Below are 20,863 nucleotides of genomic sequence, written 5' to 3' on the forward strand. Positions count from 1 at the left end.
AGTACAAAGGAAATCTTTGTCTGTGGCATTTCAGAAACGAATGCTGACAGCCTGAAAAAGGTGACACCCTTAAGATGACAAATAGCAAGGCAGTTACAATTGCATTCATGTTGAAAGGCATCATTCTCAAGTTTTCCATGGATGGGCTTCAAAATCCACTCGAACCCTTAAAATTGGGTGGTATTCTGAACGCAACGGGCAGCAGTGTCAGATCAACTCTAAATGAAACAACGTATGATTCTAGTTGTGTTGTATACAAGAGATCTAAAACAGCAGCATGCCTACGACCACCCCCACCCCTCCGCGCACCTTCAGGAAGGTTGTTCTTATCCACATCAGCGGTCTTGGGTCGCTCTTCCCCAATCTTCCCTTGACCAGGTTCCCTGGGAATGCTTGTCTACAGTTAAAACCTCTGTTTACCCTCCCCGGCCCTGCCTTTCTCCACCTCTCCCTTCTTGCCTTTCTTACTTCTCTTGGTCCTCACTTAAATGGATATTCATTCATTGCAAACCCCCCTGAGTACCAAGCATAGTCCAAGGTTCTTGGGATACGGCTGCCATCCGGCATGTTCCGTGCCCCCTCCTCCCCCACCCCGAGCTTTCTTTTACGAATATCATGGAAGTACAGAGCCTGACATCCCTCCTACTACTTGTGAATGTGCTTCTCAGATTGCTTCTCTCAATAGCACTGGTGGCTTGTGTCAGGCCAGGATCTCCCGGTGAGTGGATGGGACGGGGTATGCATCCATGTGTGCATGGGGATATATGTGCGTCCAGGAGTGTGACGGGTCCAAACCATACTGTCCCCAGAGAATTTCCATGCATGTCATCTGGGGACCCTCTTTCTCAGTCACAAGTGCCTAAAACAGCACGGGGTAGGCAAGCGAGGAGCTGCTGAGGGCATGGAGACTGTAGGCAAGACTGTGAGGTCAGCAGCCTTCCCGAAGGACCTGTTTCTGTTCCAGGGATTTTTTCTGTTCCAATTGCCTGAACACAAGTATCTCAGACCCTTCCCTTTCTTTTTCTCCGCCCTTCCGCCCCCCCCCCTTTTAATCAAGATCTACGCTCGAAAATCACCTACCTTACCTCCTAAATCATCATCATAATAAAATAGTGACTGATGAATATTGTTCCCTTCCCCAAGGCATTTGCATCATAAGGGGGATGGGGCGGGTTTTAAGGGGAAGGCTTTTTCAAAACAACGGCCAAGAGGTGGTATTGGATGTGACCCCGCATTCCTAACTCTCCGGAGCCTCCTGGGAGAAGGTTCTCGCTTCAGTTTCCAGCGTCTACAGCTCAGGGCTGTGGCAACACGTCAGCCCACATGCAATTCCCAGGCTCGCAGCTAGTGGGGTTTCCACTGTGAGTATTTGTATTCCGGATCCCCGAGGTCTGATTACAACTACAGGTTTAGTCTCTCCGTAACTCTGATTATATTTTCCCTCATCCCGTGGAATCAAGCTCAGATTACACCAGAGTGAGCACAAGGTGGGCAAGAGAAGTGTGAAATGAAAAACTTCTTCTTCCCAGCCTTTGGGGCTCTGGTTAACAACTATCTGCAAGAAAAAAAAAAAAATTCTTTTTTGGTACCTCAGATCAGCAGGCTGCTTCTCTCCTGCGGCCAGATGCTGCCCTATACGCCATTGTTAAATACTAATAGTGAAACTTAAAAGATGTTCTCGTTCGAGGCAACAGGTGGCCACTGCACCCTCCCGCTCTGATTGGTGGAAAGGCCACAGGCGCCCAGTGGCCCAGAGAAAGGGCCTCCACGTCTGCAGTTTCAAGAACCTGCTCAATGGGGTGTTGTCCTGATAATATCTCAGCTCGCTGCCAATTTGTGCAACCCGCTGAGCCATTAGGGAGCGCCGCTGGGTTGTCAACGTTAAATGGAGACCCGGGAGAGAGGACCTAAGCTTTTTTTTTGGGGGGGGGGGCAGGAGTCAACCCAGGGACAATGTAAGCAGTTGTTCCTTCCCTGAATACACACCGCTCTCTCTCGGGCGGTGTCCAAACACACCTTTAGGCTAAGAGAAGAGCAAATACACAAACTTTCACCTAATTGACGTTTATTTTTCCTGCTTGGTTCCAGAAAGATAATACTGGGGGAAGGTACACACACAGGTGTCACCAAGCTGGAGAGCCTACTTTGGAGAACAGAAGAACAGAAGAAAAGCAACCCATCTGAAGCTCGTCTGAAAAAGTTCAGGCCCCGGGGCCAGCCAAGTGTGTTCAGGCGACGGAAGTGTTGGAGAGTGTCCGCTAAAATATTTGAAATGTCTCCCTTTCTCCCTTCCGGTTAAAGCAGCTTCTAGATAACCAAACTGGGGAGGGGGGGGGCAAAAATCCCACCGCCTTTCCTTAACGTTCTCATCTAAGCAATAAAGTCACTTCCCTTCGCCAAGGCTGAGGGTCAAACTCTCAAATTAACCCAAAGCAATAAAGCAAGGTGGGGGGGGGCGTGGAGGGAAGAGGGGAAGGAGGGGGGAGAGACAGAGACAGAGACACGGACAGAGAGAGAGAGAGATGTAGCTTAAAGAAAGAGAGATAAAGAGGAGGTGGGTGAGTGCTGTTTGAGGAAGTTAATCACCCAGAACCTTTTAGGAAAATGGGGACATTTTCTCTCTGAGAGCAGTGAATGATCCGCCTAGATCCAGTTACTCAAATGCCTTTCGAATACAAACAAGAGCAAAGGAAATACGGAGAGAACCGACACAAGGCTTAACTCGGGAAGCTTCAAGTCTGCCTACCTGTGAAAGGTCAGGCCCCAACACCCCTTCTGGAAAATACCACAGGTGTACATGGGGTCCCGGGAGGCCCTCATGCCGGTTAGCTGCTCGGTTAGGTGCCTCCGAGTAGGGGCCATTCCTGCGTGAAGGCGGAGTAGGGTAGACGTACCGGGGGACCGGCACCACGAGGGACGAAGGGGACGAGGGGAGGAAATGCCGGAACGAGGGGTGGCAAGAGAGCGGACGGCGTGTGGACGCCGGTGGCCGGGGCTGGGGGCCGAGCGAAGCGGGGCTCGGAAAAGGGGGGTGGGAGGGCCACACCGGGCACCGGGCTGGCGGCCGGCCCGCCGAAGCGGCCGAGGAGCGGAAGGGAGCGAGGAGCGCTCCGAGGCATCGGGGACAAAGAGGACCGGAGAGGGAAGGGGGGGCGAGGTGGGGAGAAGAGGGGCCCCGGGGAGGGGGGAGGCCGCGGCGCGCGCGATGGGCACAGCCGGGGCTGCGCGAGGCGCGGGGTGAGCCGCGAGGGGCCGCGAGGGGCAGGGGCCGCAGCGGGGCGGGGTCGGCGCGCCCGGGGGCGGTCCGGGCCGAGGAGCGCACCGGCGGGGCGGGCGGCGCGCCAGCTGCCCGCGGTGGGAGGGGCGGAGCGGCGGCGGCGCGGGGAGGGGACCGGCGGCGGAGGCAGGAGGGGGAGAAGGAGGGGAGGGGCCGGGCCCCTTGTCTCCGCGGCTCCTCTCCTCAGTCCGCCCGGGGAGGAGGAGGAGGAGCGGGGCAAGCCGCCGCCGCCGCCGCCGTCCCAGCCTCGCCCCGCGCACCTGAACTCGCCGCGCCGCCCGGGCCCCCGCGCCGCGCCCCGCGCCCCGGGCGCCCGGCCCGCGCGCAGCGCTGCCTCGGTGCCCCGGCGGGGCGCGTCCCCCGGGCCGCCTCCCGCTCTCCCGCGGCTCGCGTGGCCGCGCCTTTGTGTGCGGCGGCCGCGGCTCCCGAGCTCTTCGGGCTCCGGTCGCAGCGCTCTAGCGGCCCCGAGCCCCGCGCGCCGCCCCCGGGCAACCCCGGCCGGGCGCCCCCGACGGTGGATCTAGCGGCTTCGAAGAAGCGGGCACCGGCCCCGGCGAGCCCTAGCCCCGGCCCCCGGCCCCGGGCCCGGCTCCGGCATGGATGTGAGGTTCTACCCCGCGGCGGCCGGGGACCCTGCCGGCCTGGACTTCGCGCAGTGTCTGGGCTACTACGGCTACAGCAAGGTGACCGGGCCGGGGCCGGGGGGCGGCGGGGCGGGGGCCACCTCCCCATCCCGGGCGCGCCCCGCGCTCCAGCTCCCCGCCCGCTGCACTTTTCTCTCCCCTCTCCACGCCTTTCCTTTTTGCGCCTTCGTCTCTGTCCAACTCTCTCACTCTACTCTTTCTGCCCCCTTCCCACACCCCCCTTTTTGTCCCCATGCCGGCGCTACATTCTCTCTCCCCCCGCTACTCCCCCCTACAACCCCGCCGACTCTCCTTTGCTGCCCCAAAGAAGCGAAGAGCAGCCCGAGGACTGAAAGAGGGGACACGCTTGTGATTCTTTGTTGTTGTTGTTATTAGTAAACATGGGCGCAGCGCCCCTGAGTTGGGGGGGCACCTCACGAGTCCCCGATCTCATGGTCCGACGACCTCGCCACACCCCCACCTCACCAACCCCTCTTACCTTCCCCGCGCACTGGAGAGCTGGACCCGGGGCCGCTCGGGGGGATGAAAGGAACAAACTTTTGAGCGTGCCCTGTATTGGGCGGGGGGCGGTGGGGGCGCGAAGTGTTGGGACCCCCGCAGGTGGCTTTTGCTGCCCTCTCGCTGGGGCGCCATGGACCCCGGAACGGAGGTGCCAGCCCCTCCCTCGTTAGCTCCAAGCTGCTTTACATCTTTCATTTTTTGGGGGGAAGGGGTAAGTTTTGCATTTCGGGGAGATCAGGCTTGGAGACCTCCCCACCACGCCCTGGGTCAACCCACCTCGTCTCCCCCCACTCCCCCGCGGCAACTTCGAGGACCGAGTTTTTTCAGGTGGGCGAAGGTGGGTCTCGGAAGGGCAGCTGGCGCAGCTCAGACCCGCGAGGCGGGGCTGGAGTCGCAACCCTTGGGCCAGGGCGGCGTGGACTCCCCTTCTGGGTCCTTCCTGCAGCCCCCAGGTCCAAGCTTTGGAGGAAACATTCACCCCGAGGGCGATGCTCAGAGAAAGAGCTGTGCTCTGGATGGCCTGTGCCTTTTGAATGTGGTTTTTCTTTCTCCTTACCCCTGCTCCCCCCCCCCCTTTTCTTTCAAATCGTAGTTTGTTTATGATTGCTTGGATAACAGAGGAGGAAATAAGGAGCCGCTGAAAGAAAGGTGCTATACAAAACTAATGAATAAATAACAGGAAGAGGAGGGATTGTATCTAGAGTGAGGAACAGTTTGCTGTGCCCCGTGGCTGATGGAGGCTCGAGTTCCTTTCTATTTGTTTATACTCCGTTCCCAACTCCAGTGCTGAAGTTTGTGAAAGACCTTTAGGGTCTCTTTGCCTAACCCCTCTGTCCCCGTCGCCCAGCCCCGCGCCTGGCACCGCGGGCCTCCCCACCAGTAAAGAACCAAGGGACATTATTCAGTGTGTTTTAACCCTTTGGTGTGCTGGCGGTGGAGGGCCGGAGTTGTTGGTGGTGGTGGGTGAGGGAGCGTTCATGCTCTCAAAATTCCAAGAGTGGTACGTGAAGCTTAGAAAGGGAAGCAAGAAAAGGCCTCTGTCAGTAGCCAGGGTTAAGGGTTTTAGTTTCTGTCCTCTGATTTTGGATTTACTCAGGTTATTAAATGCTTTAAAAAGTCCCCCTTGTATGCTCAGTTAGTGACTTAGGCAGCCTAATTAAGTATGTCGTGTTTCTGAGAACACACCTAATTGTTCCAGTGGGGTATTATTTATCTGCTTACAACTTAGCCTGTGTATGCAAGCCTGGGAGAACTGGGCATGCTCTTATTTTTGGAAGCCATTACCTTGCTTAATGTAACTACTTCTTTCTCTGATTTAAGATCAGCAACACTCGAATGACACCAAAATAGAAACCTTTTGTGCTAATCCAGTCTCTGTAGTGCGTGGCAAATCTCTCCGTTCACTGCGATCCCAAGGGTACTTCAAGGGACCAGAGGAAATTGTGGGTGTTTTGTGTGTGTGTCTCTTTTTTTTTTATTTTTTTGAGCAAAGCTATTTTGAGCCCATTTAAACTCAGAACGTTTACTTCAGGAGGGTATAGAAAGCTCGAAACCCACCCGTTATTTATGGAGATGCTTGTTCAACTTCGGGAGTGAGAATGCAAGTTGGTTTGCTGTCATATTTTCTTTACACAGCTTTTTGCCTGCAACAACCTGGTTTCTTAGTAATTCACCGATCTGGTGGTCCCAAGTGCGGTGTGTATCTGATTTATGAAAGTTAGACACAGTGCTTAATATTGGTGGAAATCAAATTGTACTTCTTTTAAGGGATGTCCGCATTTAATTCCTTGCAGATAAAAATCCAATAATCTTGCATTTGAGCCCCAATACTTTATCTTCGTACTCTTAATTTGAGCAGAGAAAAAACCCAATTTTATTCACAGTGATTTTTCTTTATAGGGAGAATGTAGTAGAAGAGGAAGTATTAACTTCGTGGGTATAAAACAGCAAGTGATAATTAAGGGTTTATAGCATTTTGTTTCACAGCTAACTTGTGTGTCTGAGGTGGTACTATTCAGTACAGATTTATACTGAAAGTGTAAAAACTAGCATACGAAGACATGCATTTATTTTAATTTGGAAATACCTGTAATTATTAATCTCTTAAGACTTAACTCTCCGTGAGGTATATTATCACTCTGGAGGCAAAATGATGGGTTTCAAACAAAGTATGTTTCTGCCCTTTCTTGTTTTTAACTACCATCTGGGAAACTTTTTAGAAGAAATACAGAACCCTCTGCTCCAGGCTTAACAAGTGAAAAGTTAGCACTTATCTTTAAATTTATTTACCAACCGTGAATAATAGGGTTTCATTCATTTCTCTCTTTAACAAATGACCAGAGTCTTCCGTATAAATTATATGTTGTGTGTATTATCTTTACATTCTGTGAGTATATGGATCCTTTTAAAATGTCAGCGCTCGGAAAGTGTACTGTCTATGGATAATGGATGAAAGAGTTTTGAGGGTTCAAAAGTCATTGCAAGTAGGAGAATAACTTCAAATAAAATATAGCCAGGATCATTAAAATCAGTTAATAATTCATGAACCAGCAGCTGATGTATAAACTTACAGTCATCTCTGCTTTCTAAGGGCTAATTTCCATTTTAATTTCAAGTGGAAAATCTACTGTTTGAACATTCCTTTTTCTGATGTGGCTAACAAATTAAACTAACACCTATATTTTTTAAAAAGGCTGTGGGGAGGCGGGGCTAGGCTTATGTTGCCCAAGTGCAGTAGGGATCCACTGTCTATATATCTGGAATTTTTCTTTCCTCAGGGAAGGGGAAAGGACCCAGTCCTTTCACCAGTAAGATAATATGCATCAGATCAATTAGCATGTAGTTGTCAGAAGTCTGCCACCCCCAAATAAACTATTGTATTGAAGGTGGGTGTGAGCCCAGTGAAATGACACAGTAGGTTAATAATGAACTTGGACCAGACTCTAGTTACTAGCTTTTTCTGTGTATTCTTAGGTTTTGTTTTGTTTTGTTTGATTGTTTTTAACCCCCTGCCCCCTTCCAAAATCTGGCTCTTGACTTCTTATCCTGTGCAGAATGGCCTTTGGTTGGTTTTAATTTATCCGTCCCAAATCTTGCTTTCTAATTACTATATGTGTGATTGATCACTCTGCTTAATTAAGGTGTTCTGATGTGAGTGCTTTTGCCCCACCTCCTTGGGCTGTCCTCTACCTTGGCCAGCTTGGAGAGTAAGAAGACCTGAAGGGTCGTTTGTCATTTGTCTATCTTATTGGAGACCGTGGTTCAAATTGAGGCCACACTGAGAGGGGGATTTGAATGAAACTTTTTTTAAGTTGAGACCTTGCACTGGTGTGAGAACCAGAGATTTTGTTTCTAGGGCCTGGTGTATGGGGGTGTTGAATTTTGAGAGAAGATTGAGTGATTTCCATGTGAGGTCTTCAAATAAGATAGCTATTGAAGCCATGTTGTGAAAGAGTTAGAAGGTTTTTCTAAGGATGGTAGACAAGGGGTCATAAACTCAAAATGCCTCTAGGGACAGCCAGTTAACCTACATGAAGATAGGGTTTGTGGTCAGATGGAGAACATGCCCCATGTAAAAGGGTAGCCTTGCTCAGCATCCCTAGATTGTTGCCATGCCAATGTTTGGGCCCAGTATCTGCATTTTGCAGTTAGTTTTCCAAGAGAATGATAATCTGAGTTTTTATGTGAAATAGCCTGAATGCTAAATGTTGGTAGCAAATTAACCCATTATTGAAATCCTTAGGTAAGACCCTTAAAACATGCTTGTGTACTGCTCCTTTGCAGGGTTTTATCTTTGATAAACTCAGATCCAGCTGAGGTCTGAAAATCATTGTTTAGTAAGTCGTTTATGGTTTATGTTCAGCTGTATGGACAGCTCTACTGGCATCCACCTGCGTGGACAGTTCGGTGGAATGGGTGCAGGTAGTAGGATCTGACCACTTTCAACATAGTTCTAATTGGATAATATAAATTCTGTCATTCATTAATTGTCGGTCTCGAGTCTGTGGAACAGTTCTAGATCAGGGGTTGGCAAACTGTGGCCCATGGGTCACATCTGGCCCACCACCTGTTCCTGCTTGGTTTGTGAGTTAAGAATGGTCTTTCTGTTTTTAAATGGCAGAAAATCAAAAGAAAGATGACTTCATCAGTGTGAAAATTACATGACATTCACATTTGTGTCCATAAATAAAGTTTTATTAGAACACGGCCCCCTCATTTGTTTATGTATTGTCTGTGGCTGCTCGCATGCTGCTGTGTCAGAGTCGGGTCACTGTGAGAGAGACGGTATCGCTTGCGAAGCCTGAAATATTAAGTATTTGTCCCTTTACAGAAACAGTTTGCTGACCTCTGTTCTAGATCACCAGAGCGCTTGATAGCACCAGGGTCTTCCTTTGTTCCAAGACTTGGCAGTAGAAAGAAAATCTAGTTAATGAGGTGGTGTAACTGGGTAGATGAACTATGTCAGAGACAGTGTTCCAGAATGTTTCTAAAATGGTGGGGGTTTAACCCTGGCTATATTCGAGCTATGGTGAGTGGGGTGAAGCTCGTGAAAGATACTCAGCCTCACAGCCTTACCCTGGTGCAGTTTAGTTAGAGCCTCTGGGACTGGGAACCAGGCAGCCATGTTTCTGAAGCTCCGTAGGTGATTCCAACGTGCAGCCATGGTTGAAAACTTTGTTTCAGGCTGGGAATCCTCCTTTAGAGTAAGCAACCTTAAGGAGCAGTAGAACTGAGTCAAGAAGTTGGGGATTGCTATAAAGTAGACAAGACTTAGGACAGAGTGATTATTGGTTCCATGTTGAAACTCGGGGCCTTTTCCAGACCTCAGCAGGTTCTAAGCCCTGTTGGTCTGGCTCCCCTCCACATCATATCAGACGTTAACATGCTGTGTCCACGTCCTGCATTTACGGTGCCATCTGAGCTGATGCTGCTTGATTGACTTATATTCACATGTTGTAGGCATCTGTTAGTTTAAACTCTGTCACATGTGTGTGGTAGGGGTGTGGCCAATGAATTTTTTTCTTACATCATAAGCATTTTTGTAAGCCCTTGAGAGGCCTGTGCTTCTAGATGTCATCTTCACTGACTGATGGATAAAATAGTCCTGTTGACACTAACTAAAGGTCCATGAACTTACCATTTTGCCACCCCAAACAGGGGGGCGTTGATGAAGACCCTGTGCCCAGGAAAGGCTGATACACAGTAAGCCACAGAGAAATAATCATAGTCGTTTTAGATCAAGTAGATGGATGTAGATGGCCACAGCATTCAAAGTACGTGTACATATTTTAAGAACTTGATGTTTTGGGTCACAGACAGTCGGGGGGATGCTGAGTCTACCTGAGGACTTGTTTTATCTAATTTGGACCAGTAATTTAAAAAGTTCAGTTAGTTGTCTATGTCTAAAAATCTTGCATGTAAATCTGTCTGTCTTTAGGTCTTTCTTTCCTTCCTTCCTTTCTGTTTTCTTGACTTGTCTCCTTCCCTCCCTTCCTTCCTTGACATAATCATAAATTTGGCAGTCCTGTATCTGTTCCCTTGCATGGCCATGTTTTCCTCTCCACTCTGACTTTCTCATACTTAGGCCTTGGTGTCCCTCACCAGCACCCGGAGGCTTTGAGTTTGAAAATTTTAAGAAGAGATGAAGTTAAATAAGCAAAAAATGTGATGCTCAAATCTAGTGAAGTGGGGTTACCACCACTGGAGAAATACAGACCCCAGTATTCCTTAGGGTATGTAGGGTAATAGGTGAATGAGGAAAAAGTAATTTGTGATCATATTATAGGAGAGTGTTTCTCAAACTTCAGCATGCACAAGAATCACCCCAAGAGTTTTTTAGAGCACAGACTGTTGGACCTCACCCCTAGAGGTTCTGAATCCTGGAGTCTAAGCTGGGGCTCCCACTTGATGCTGATGTTGTGCTTTGAGTACAACACATAGCACAGAGGACCTTCCAGTAGTAAGGCAAAGAGTTTGTTCCTTGTAAGAGTTTGTGAGAATGCTTTGGGCTGTAGGTAACAGAACACCCAACAGACAGTGGTGTAAAGCGTAAGGACATTTGTTTACTTACAGAGAAATTGTTAGGGTGTCAGTCTCAGGCTATTTTGGATGAAAGCAACCATGTCTTCAAGGACCCTTTTTTCTTCTTATTCTGCCATTCTTGAAGTTTCAGCCATCTCCTCATGGTCACAGATTGGCTGCTGTAGCTCCAGACATCACATCCTGACATGATAGCATGCAGAACAGGAAGCAAGATAGCAGTGGGGGTGGAAGTGATAGCAAAAGTTCTTCTATATATCTCTTAATAAGAAGGACTAGCTTTCCTGGAAACAGTTCCATTGGATTTTTAAATTTATTGATCAGAAATGGATCAGCTGACCTCAGATGGGCATAGGCCAACCATTGACAAAGAAGGAGCTTGCTGTGATCAACTTAGACCAATCCCCTGTCATCCCCTGGGGGCCAGGCACATCGTCACATGAACATCAATGATCTTAATGCTCTATGAGCGAGGAGGAAGGCCTTTGGAAAGACAACCAGCTCTACCACTGAGCACATTTGAAGACTTTGGCGTGGACCAGCATCGTGGATGGAGTTGTACATTGTGAGAATGGATCTGACCTTTTGACTAGATTAGTGTAGAGCCTGATAAGAGGTAGGGGGAACAAGAGAGGATGCCACCACCCAATGGAGATAAAGGTGTGAGAAGAGTCCAACTTCAGAGAGGTGGGCACTGAACAGAGCATCTCTGTAACTTAGAAGGGAGACAGAGGCGGCACCGGTGACTCAGGGTGTTTGAACTAGGGCTCTCAACAAATGGTAGGGTCTGGAGCCGAAGCAGAGATGTCACAGAAGAAGCTGGTTTTGAAGGAAAGGGAAAGCTGATCTTGGCTATTTTGGTGCTATGTTCCCACAGAGACATCATGTAGACACGTGCATGAATGCACTGGAGAGCCCTCAGGGCTGAGGCGGACCCAAGTGGGAGTCCTGTAGGCAGTAGAGTGATGGAAATGCAAGTGACTGCCTCCCCCCAAAGTTTGCACACTCACCTCCCCAGTTGGCGAGGCAGTGTTTCAGGAAGTGATGTGTGGGACTCAGAAAACTTGGAAGTCCTGCTGTACCATTGCAACAATGGTATAAAAAAGGAGTACGTATGCGTGTGTGTGTGTGTGTGTGTGTGTGTGTGTGTGTGTTTGATGGTGCAGCCTTTTTATCTCAATAGTTGTTTGGGAAGAAACAATTTTAAATCGTTGTTATTAAGGGGGAATGATGTAAAATTCATAATAATGTAATTGAAAACCTTCTCAGCCATTTAGGAATTAAAACGTTTCGTGTCTTTTCTTCATGTAAGTGGTGCAATTTCTAGTTGGATTTTATGACATGAGTGAAGTCGTAAGTACCTTGGAGAATCTGTTTTGAGTGTGCTTAATGAGGAAGGATGGGGTTTTCGCTAAGGAGGCTTATAAATAAAAGGTATTTGGAAAGTGGATTGAGCTCTTTAAAAACAAAAACAAAAACAAAAACGAAACTCCCCAAACCCTGTTTAAAATAAAGTAGAGGCTTTTGTTCAAGGTCTGCACGAGCCTCTGATAGGTTTTGTCTTCTCCCTTTGTAGTAGATTATTTTGTTTTCTTTGTTTCCCGGGTTTGTATCCTTAACCCTTCCTCAGGGAGGCCATGTTCTCTTAAATACATTCTGTGCTTATGCGCAGAACATCTGACCTTGGGCAATGGCCCTTCTCTTATGACCAACATTCTGTCTTTAATCTTAACTTGATTGTACTTCACTTATAAAAGAATAATTTGAATGTCTTGGCAATCCATAAGTTAAACAAACTGGCCAATACTGAGAAGTATTTGGATTTTGCTCTAAACGCCTATGGGAAGGGTATGGATTCCTTCTTTTAGAGGAGAGACATTTTAAGCTAGGCCTTCTATTCTAAATGGTGCAAGTTGAATGTGGTCATTTCTGTATTGACTGAATCCTTCATGCAGAAGAGCTCTATCAAACATGGTGAGGGAGGTGAGTATTTTTAATACTCCACATTGATGTGATTTCAGCGATGGTACCATATTGTGAAAATTTGTAGTAATTTCCCCCTCTGATTTGTAATGAGCAAGGGGTTTGATGTACTTTAAAATAATAAAAGTTTTTGTACTTTCTCTTAAAATCTTGGTAGAGGAGGTAGAAGTCCCAAATGCTGACTGACTACCAAGCTTTTATGAAATACATATGATTGGTTGGAAGTTGGTTTTCTGGGTAAAAGAGGAGTTAAACTTTACTAGAAACATTGGACACTCCAAGCATACTCAGTAGGTCTTTTTTTTTTTTTTTTCTTTTTAAGATTTTGTTTATTTATTTGACAGAAGAGAAAGGGAGAGTAAGTACAAGCAGGGCAATTGGGAGAGGGAGAAGCGGGCTGAGCAGAGAGCCCGATGTGGGGCTCGATCCCAGGCCCCTGGGATCATGACCTGAGCCGAAATCAGACACCTAACTGACTGAGCCACCCAGGCACCCCCCAGTAGATCTGTCTTGTTCCTCCTTTATGCCTGTGTGTCTTTTTTTTTTTTTTTTAATCTATTTGACAGAGAGAGATCACAAGTAGGCAGAGAGGCAGGCAGAGAGAGAGAGGGAAGCAGGCTCCCCACTGAACAGAGAGCCCGATGCGGGACTCGATCCCAGGACCCTGAGATCATGACCTGAGCCGAAGGCAGCGGCCCAACCCACTGAGCCACCCAGGCGCCCATATGCCTGTGTGTCTTTAATGAGAACCTCAACCCTTATTATTTGGCTTTTATATAAATTCCGATAGAAGTGTTTAATGGAGAGGTAGTTAAAACTGTTGGATTTGTGAAAATTCTTTTGACTGCAAATGGGAAAAAGTCCTTAAACTTTTAATTAAATAGGAAAGGGGTAGTGAGCTTTCTCTCAGGCATGACTGAACCCAGAGTTTCCAGGGATGTTATCAACACTTCCTTCTTGGCTTTCCTGTCAGGCCCCACTCAGGTGGGGGGAGGCTTCCAGCAGTAACTCCAAGGCACGTCCGCACGTCCCCATAGGTGTGTGCATGTGAGCATTCATGAAGTGTGTGTGTGTGTGTGTGTGTGTTAGAGAAACAGAGAAAGAGAGTATATGTGAGCCTAAGGGAGATACTGTAGTAGGTAAAAGAACTTCAGGAATGGATGGGACAAGAGAAGTGGTTTTTTTTTGGGGGGGGGTGTGGTCCGGTGCAGGAGCTCACAGAGGCTGAGGGTTTGGAAAGGACAAGTTGGAAAAGGGGTGTTAGAGAAGAGAGGGCTGGAGAGGGAATTCCAGGCAGGCCTTCTGTGTAAGCGTGACACCCTAGCAAAGTTCCCATTGGGCCTATGTAGGATGGTCCCGTGGGACCGTGTTGGGAGATGAGTTTGCATCTCAGTAGACGTTTCCTTTGGTGGTTGATGTGGGTCTGGGGATGCCGGCACGTCTGGTGACAGAGCTGAGGTTTCACCAGAGATTGGTAAAGGATGTGTGCCTGTATGTGTGTGTGGGTGCATCTGTTCGGCGTGTGTGTGTATTTCCATATGTGCCAGTTTTGTGGGGTGCGTGTACGTAGAGGATGAGAGGATGACCATTTGAATTGGGGGGGAGGAAATGAGAGGCTGTTTCAGCTGTACCCGAGAATGTTTGAAGGGGAGAATACAGACACACAAAGAGAGTGACGTACTGATGGACCGATGACCAGTTGGTGTAGGAATGAAGGCTGTAGATAGAGGGCTATTTGCCTTGAACGTTGGCTACCCCTTCCTCTGAGATAATTGGGCAGAAAGGGAAGATGGTTGAAGATTCAGATGTGTGTTTTAGTAGACAAGAAGTGGGGGGAGCGAGAGAGACAGAGTCAGAGTGAGAAGGGGGGAGAGAAGCAGCGGGGAGGAAGAGGAGAAGGTGAGGAGGACCGGGTGGGGGAGTTACTGACTGACAAACCCAGGATCCATCCCCTGCCTGTTTCCACCTCCGCTCTGGCCCTTGGTTCCTCCACCTTGGCCGGGTGTGTCTTACCCTGCCAGTATGGCCCCCGCCTCTTAAAAACATCTGAATATCTTGGGGCACCTGGGTGGCTCAGTGGGTTAAAGCCTCTAACTTCGGCTCAGGTCATGATCCCAGCCAGGGTCCTGGGAGGGAGCCCCACATCCGACTCTGCTCAGCAGGAAGCCTGCTTCCTTTCCTCTCTCTCTGCCTGCCTCTCTGCCTACTTGTGATCTCTGTCTGTCAAATAAATAAATAAAATCTTTAAAAAATAAAAAGATAAAAACATCTGAATATCTAAAATCCTTCCCCACCACCCCCCACCAACCTCCAGTCACTGTCTGTTTGAACTTTTTTGTTCGTTCATTCATTCATTCATTCATTTATATATTCCCTGTTTACCCCTACCACTAGCATGCAAAGCTCTGTGAAGGTGGGGATCTTTGCTGACCACTCTATGCCCAGCCTCTAGAACAGTGCTTAGCATGGGAAGGAAGGCGTGATGAGGAACGAACTGGAGATGAGTCAGAGTACTGTTGAGTAGACCTCATGGAAGTTTAATCTTTCTTTCTTTTTTTTTTAAATTTTTATTTTTTGAATTTTTTTCCAGTGTTCCAGAATTCATTGTTTAGGCACCACACCCAGTGCTCCATGCAATACGTGCCCTCCTTACTACCCACCACCAGGCTCACCCCCCGACCCCCCTCCCCTCCAAAACCCTCAGTTATAAACACATGCTGGACCTACTCTGTGCCAGATACTTGGAGACAGTGGGAGGCGATGGTGAGGGGTCACCTGCCCTGTTCTTGAGGAACTGGCCTGGGGTTGAAAGAATGGTCCCTCTTGGATGGTTTTAAGATTAAATTTTATTTTAAATTTCCCCTTTCGTTGTTTCGTGTGCTGCTGGCAGGGGACAAAGCGAGGGGTGGTGAGGACAAGGGCCTGCGTCTTGCTTAGGCAGGAGCGAGAGAAGAACAGGGGTTGCGAGAAGGGCAGTTTGAAATGACTGTTCTCAATCCCAAGGATCCAGGCTGGCCGAGGAAGGTCAAATGGTCAAGGACAGGAAGACTTTGCTAAAAGGCAAAGAAGAGTGTGTTAGTTAAGGTGGGCCAGCAGAAAAAACATAACTTGAGTAGCAATCGCATAAATGAGGTAGACCCTCACCTCTCTTTTCTCTAATGAACTCAAGGGGTAAGCAGTCCAGAGCTGTTGGGGCTTCGTAGATACCTGGGAGCCAAGCCACCTCGGACTTCCATGTGACCCTTTACCCTGCAGCGTAGAGCGCCATCAACATCCTTGTCTAACCAGAAGAAAGATGGTCAAGGGAAAAGGGAGGTTTCCAGGGGCCACCTCGTGATACGTGCTTATTTCTCATTGGTGGGCACTGAGATGCATAGCCGCACTTCTGCCTTTAAGGTATCCAGGAAATGCGGTCCATGCTGTGGCTGGCCTTGTGCCCCGCTACATACTCCACTGCTGTGGAAGAAGGGATGAGTGGACGGGCAGGGACAAAATGCATATTTCAGCAGGTGCATGGGAGTGAGTGAATGATGGGGGGGGGTCCAAGGAAGACTTCTTGGGTATCTTCATGTTTGAGGATTTTGTGTACCGGGTATAGCACTATATTTTGGTAAACCTTATTCAATATTTTAGTTTCATTTGCTCTTTGGAGGGGTCCCCTTTTGGCGATGCACTGTGACGAGAGAGCTTTTCAGTCCTTTGTTCATCCGGGGGTTTTATTTGGGGCATGCTTAAAATACCCAATGATTTATCTTCTTCTTGCAGGAACTGCAAATCCTTATGTCCTGATTTTAATTGATTACCTTTATTTCCGGCCCTCGTTTCTCTTCTTTTTAAAAAATACCTCTTGAATTTTTATACTGCCATTTCAGCAGTCCTGACCATTGGTAATAAAATTTTGAGTACAGGTCAATCTTCAGGCAACATTTTTTATTTATTTATTTATTTGACAGACAGAGATCACAAGTAGGCAGCGAGGCAAGTAGAGAGAGAGAGAGAGAGAGAGAGAGAGAGGAGAAAGCAGGCTCCCTGCTGAGCAGAGAGCCTGATGCAGGGCTTGATCCCAGGACCCTGGGATCCTGACCTGAACTGTAGGCAGAGGCTTTAACCCACTGAGCCACCCAAGTACCCCAACATTTTTTAAACTAGACTTTTTTTAAAAAATTTTTTTTCTACTTGATGCTTTTCTTTTTCAGTCTAACCCAGCTTACCTCTGACTCCCCTATGTCGTCTTCCCTAGAAACCTGGGGTTCTTTATGCTCTCGTATACTCTTTCCTCCTCTGTCCCTGGGGTTCTTTATGCTCTCGTATACTCTTTCCTCCTCTGTCCCTCCACGGGCTGATTTTGTTCACTCTTGACCGTTGTGCAGCCTTGATGACAAAGACTTGTCACCATCCTTAGCCCCTACCAACCCCCTCAATCCCTTCTCCTTTTTTTTTTTTTTTAATATTTTATTTATTTATTTGACAGAGAGATCACAAGTAGGCAGAGAGGCAGGCAGAGAGAGGGAGAGAGGAGGAAGCAGGCTCCCTGCTGAGCCAAGAGCCCCATGTGGGACTCGATCCCAGGACCCTGAGATCATGACCTGAGCCGAAGGCAGCGGCTTAACCCACTGAGCCACCCAGGCGTCCACAATCCTCTCTCCTTTTGCTATGTATGTTCTATCAGCCTCCAGGAGGTGGCCTTTCTCAACTTGAGGGTGACTGAACTCGGCGCCCATTTTCCTGACTAACAATGAGCACTCGGGCATTTGCTGTGTCAAACTTCTGTTCATTTCTTGATTCTCTTGGCCATTCTCCACAACGGCTGGTCCAAGATTTCTGCTGGTATAGTCTACCCAGCCCTACTCTCCTTAGACGGGAGCTCTGGTCTTTGACTTTATGGGGAACGTTGATAGTTTGCTGTCCCTCCTTGTCATTTTTCCAGACCCAGGGGAGAGCAGTTCTCCTCTTTGGGATAAATCCTTCCAGTGGTGCTAATCCCTTCCTGAGTGTAGCATACTCTTGGTTTCACAGACAGCTCCCGTCTTTCCTGTTTCGTTCCTTTGTACTTTCCACCAGTGCCTAAGTGTCTTCAGACCTGCACAAGGATTTTCCAGTCTTCAGATTGCTTGCTGAGTGTCGCTTCCCTTGCAATGACGTTGGCTCACTCCTCATTCCATCCACATTCTGTTTCGCTTCATGTTTTTGTGGAACTCTGGTTCTTCCCTTAGATAAATGTGAAATGAAGACCACCACAAATGGAAAACCCTATCACTTTCCTTACACAGAAGAAAATCCTGAAAATAAACACAAGGGAAGTAAACACCATTATCCAAAGCTTACTGGAGACCTTGCTTGCCTAAGGCTTTGCCTCTGTTTGTGGAAAAGGGAGATTTGCAAGTGTGAGGAAGGTGTTGAAGACCCCTTAGCACCAAACTGAGACTTTGTCTTTGATTTTATCTTGGAGTGTAGGAGATGCCAATGGGAAGCTTGAAAGGGAATTCAAAACAGAATGACTTTCTCAAGATGTAATTAAAGGCTCTCTCACTTTGTTGTCTCTGTACCTCCAGAGCGGTGCTGCATCTACTCAGATGTGCAGGCAAGTCAACTGGACCTCTGGGTAAAATGCAGATCAGCAGGTCTGGGGTGAGCCTGAGAACTGACGTTGCCCACAGGTTGCCAGGGGGATCCTGCTGCTGCTGGCCGCTGGCCCCTCTTGGAACTGTAGAGTCCAAGAGAAAGGACCATGCACATTCAGAAGTCCTCCTGACTCCACGGGCCCCTGTTCCAACATGTCTCTGAACAGTTCCTCAAATCGGAAATCTTTACTTAGGCTTCCATGTCTTTCTCACCTGGCCCTCCCCAACACGCCGCAGGCCCCCTCTGTTCCATTATCAAAATTATCTTCCCGCTCTTCTGAAGCGAGGGCACTGCATCTTGCCAGACCTGAATGCTTTCACTCATCCAAGCTGATGGAGCGCCTCCTTAGGCCAGCCACTGCCCTGAGCCCTGGGGTTATGCTTTTCTGATGACTCCTTGACTGCCCTATCCCTGTGTCTCCCCTACCTTCCCATGTCCCTGGTTTTCTCTGCTCTTGTATATGTGGCCGCTTCCGATTGCTGTTGCTCTGTTACCTTGTCTGCTCTCCAGCCCCTTCCCAGGCCTTGGGGGACATCCTTCCAAAACTTGGCTTCTTCCTCTTTTGCCTCTGTATTCTTCTGACGTTGTCTGTGCCTCTTGTTTTCTGTCTTCAGCTGTTCCCACACTGGAACTGTTTGTATCAGTCATCTCTTACTGTGTAACAAACCAAACTTTGAGGCTTCCGACAAACCATCAAACCCGCAAACCCGTCTCCCTCGTGATTCTGCCAGTCCGCCCCGGAGGCTGGGTTCCCCGCTGTGTTGGCGGTCGACTGCAGGCTTGACTTTGCTTCTGGAGGTTGGCCAGCTCCAGCTGGGGCCTCCCTGTCAGTTCTCACTGCACAGAGTCCCGCTTCTCCAGCACGCTGTACCCAAGAGCCCTCCTGGGGGCTGCGTTCTGAGGGGTGCCCTGAAGCACTTGAGCCCAGGTGCAGACACGTCGCACCATTGCTTCTGCCATCTCTGCTGTCCCGAGCCAGTCCCTAGGCCAGCCCAGACTCAAGGGGAAAGGATATAAATTCCTGCCCCTACCCTAACCTGTATGTGTCACCTTCTAGATGGCACGTGGCTCTCTACGGGAGGCCGTCCCTTCATGGCGGGATGGTGGTTCAAGTCCAACATAAACCTCATGGAACCGAAGTTCCTGCTCAGGTTCTTGCCATTTTTCTCAACGCCCCTGTGTTCCCAGGTACACAAAGTGAATTTCGATTACGTGTCCCCTTTCACTCCCTTTGTGCTGTGAGTCTTCACGTGGGCTTTGTTTTTCCTTCTGATGATCTCTTTTGTGTCTGTGTTTCCACGGATCCTAGCTTGGGCCTCTGCCTAGAGTCGCAGGGTCCTCATTGACCCCCCTGTACCCTGCATTTCTCCCATCTCCAGCTGAATCCGTGGCCCACTTCTGCTTTAATCCTTGGAAGGATACCAGTGTAAGCTGTCATTCTCCTTCTGAAAACACTTCGGATCACTTGTCCTTGTGCCGAGCAGTCTTTTCTCAGATCCGCCACCTTCATCTATGCCACATCTACCTACCATGGGTATTGCTATTTATTTGAATTTCTTTACATTGACCCATTTTAATTTATTTTTTATGTTTTTTTAAAAAGATTTATTTATTTGAGAGAGAGAGAACAGGGAGAGGGGCGGAGGGAGAGAATCTCAAGTACACTCCAGACTGAGCATGGAGATTGTGACCTGAGTTGTGGGCTTGACTGACTGAGCCACCCAGGTGCCCCTACATTGACTCATTTTATTTTATTTTATTTTATTTTATTTATTTGACAGACAGAGATCACAGTAGGCAGAGAGGCAGGCAGAGAGAGAGGGGGGAAGCAGGCTCCCTGCTGAGCAGAGAGCCCCATGTGGGGCTCGATCTCAGAACCCCAAGACCATGACCCGAGCTAAAGGCAGATGCTTATTAACCCACCGAGCCACCCTGGCCTCCCTGCATTGACTCATTTTAAAATTAATTCCACTATTGCCCAAGGCAACCTTGTATAGCTTGCAATATATAAAAATTACCCATACAATAAATGCACAACTATGAACATTTTACAAACTTTATACACCAATTAAATCAGTCCAGTGTGTGTAATAGATATTGAGAGAACTGGCCGACAGGATAAATTGCTGTGTCTTCAGTTTGACATCAAAGACCCTCCATGTCTAGTGCCAGAGTTACCACATTAAGGAAAACCAAACTTCCTTAGAAAAAAGCTGGTGAATTCTCTTAAGTTTTAGAGTTCTGCTCAAGGTCACTGTAGTGGTTATAGATCAGAACCACAAAGTAGGATTGCCTGTCTTAATATTTTCAGATATTACATAGATATATTAGTTGTTCTGAAAATACTAATTTGAAATCGCTCTTTTCCCTTGTCCCCCAAATCCCAGTTGTTCATAATAAATAGCTTTCTGGGTGGCATAATAGCCTTGCTCTGTCTTCCTTAATAATTTTTCAAATACCCTCTTCAATTCTGGCTTTGGCTTAACAGGTTTCTAACTGCCAGTGGGCTAAAATCATATAGTACGTATTTCCATTTTTGTGGCTTGTCTCAATCTTAGATTCCTAGGCAACTCTGTAGTTACGATACATACTGCTTTGATCATCTTCTTACGAAGAAGATCTTTTCTTCTTATGAAGAGCTTCTCTTCATAGTTTGGCACTTTGAATGTACTGCCATTCAAGCAGGGGCAGGATGGTGGGTAGCAGTTTCCATTCTCCTTCCTCCGCATTTTTCGAGGCTGCATGCTTATTAGAGAGAAACTTGTGGAAGTTCAAGGGAGAAACCAAGTGAAGAAAC

General features: G+C 48.2%; 1 protein-coding gene across 3 annotated transcripts in view; it reads left to right on the plus strand.

The window, feature by feature from the left end:
- Positions 1 to 2,654: 2,654 nt before the first annotated feature.
- TOX3 (TOX high mobility group box family member 3) overlaps positions 2,655 to 20,863 on the plus strand; it is a 111,167-nt gene continuing 92,958 nt past the window's right edge. For 2 of the 3 annotated variants that reach the window (XM_082712164.1, XM_082712165.1), the window contains exon 1: positions 3,369 to 3,960. In XM_082712164.1, coding sequence (XP_082568290.1) covers positions 3,874 to 3,960 — 87 coding nt within the window. In that variant the 5' untranslated portion in view covers positions 3,369 to 3,873. Of the gene's footprint in view, positions 2,756 to 3,368; positions 3,961 to 20,863 lie in introns of those variants that run through there. The other variant, XM_082712166.1, reaches the window with a different exon arrangement.

The sequence above is a fragment of the Mustela nivalis genome, assembly GCF_964662115.1.
Source record: "Mustela nivalis genome assembly, chromosome: 18".
NCBI classification, from domain to species: domain Eukaryota; kingdom Metazoa; phylum Chordata; class Mammalia; order Carnivora; family Mustelidae; genus Mustela; species Mustela nivalis.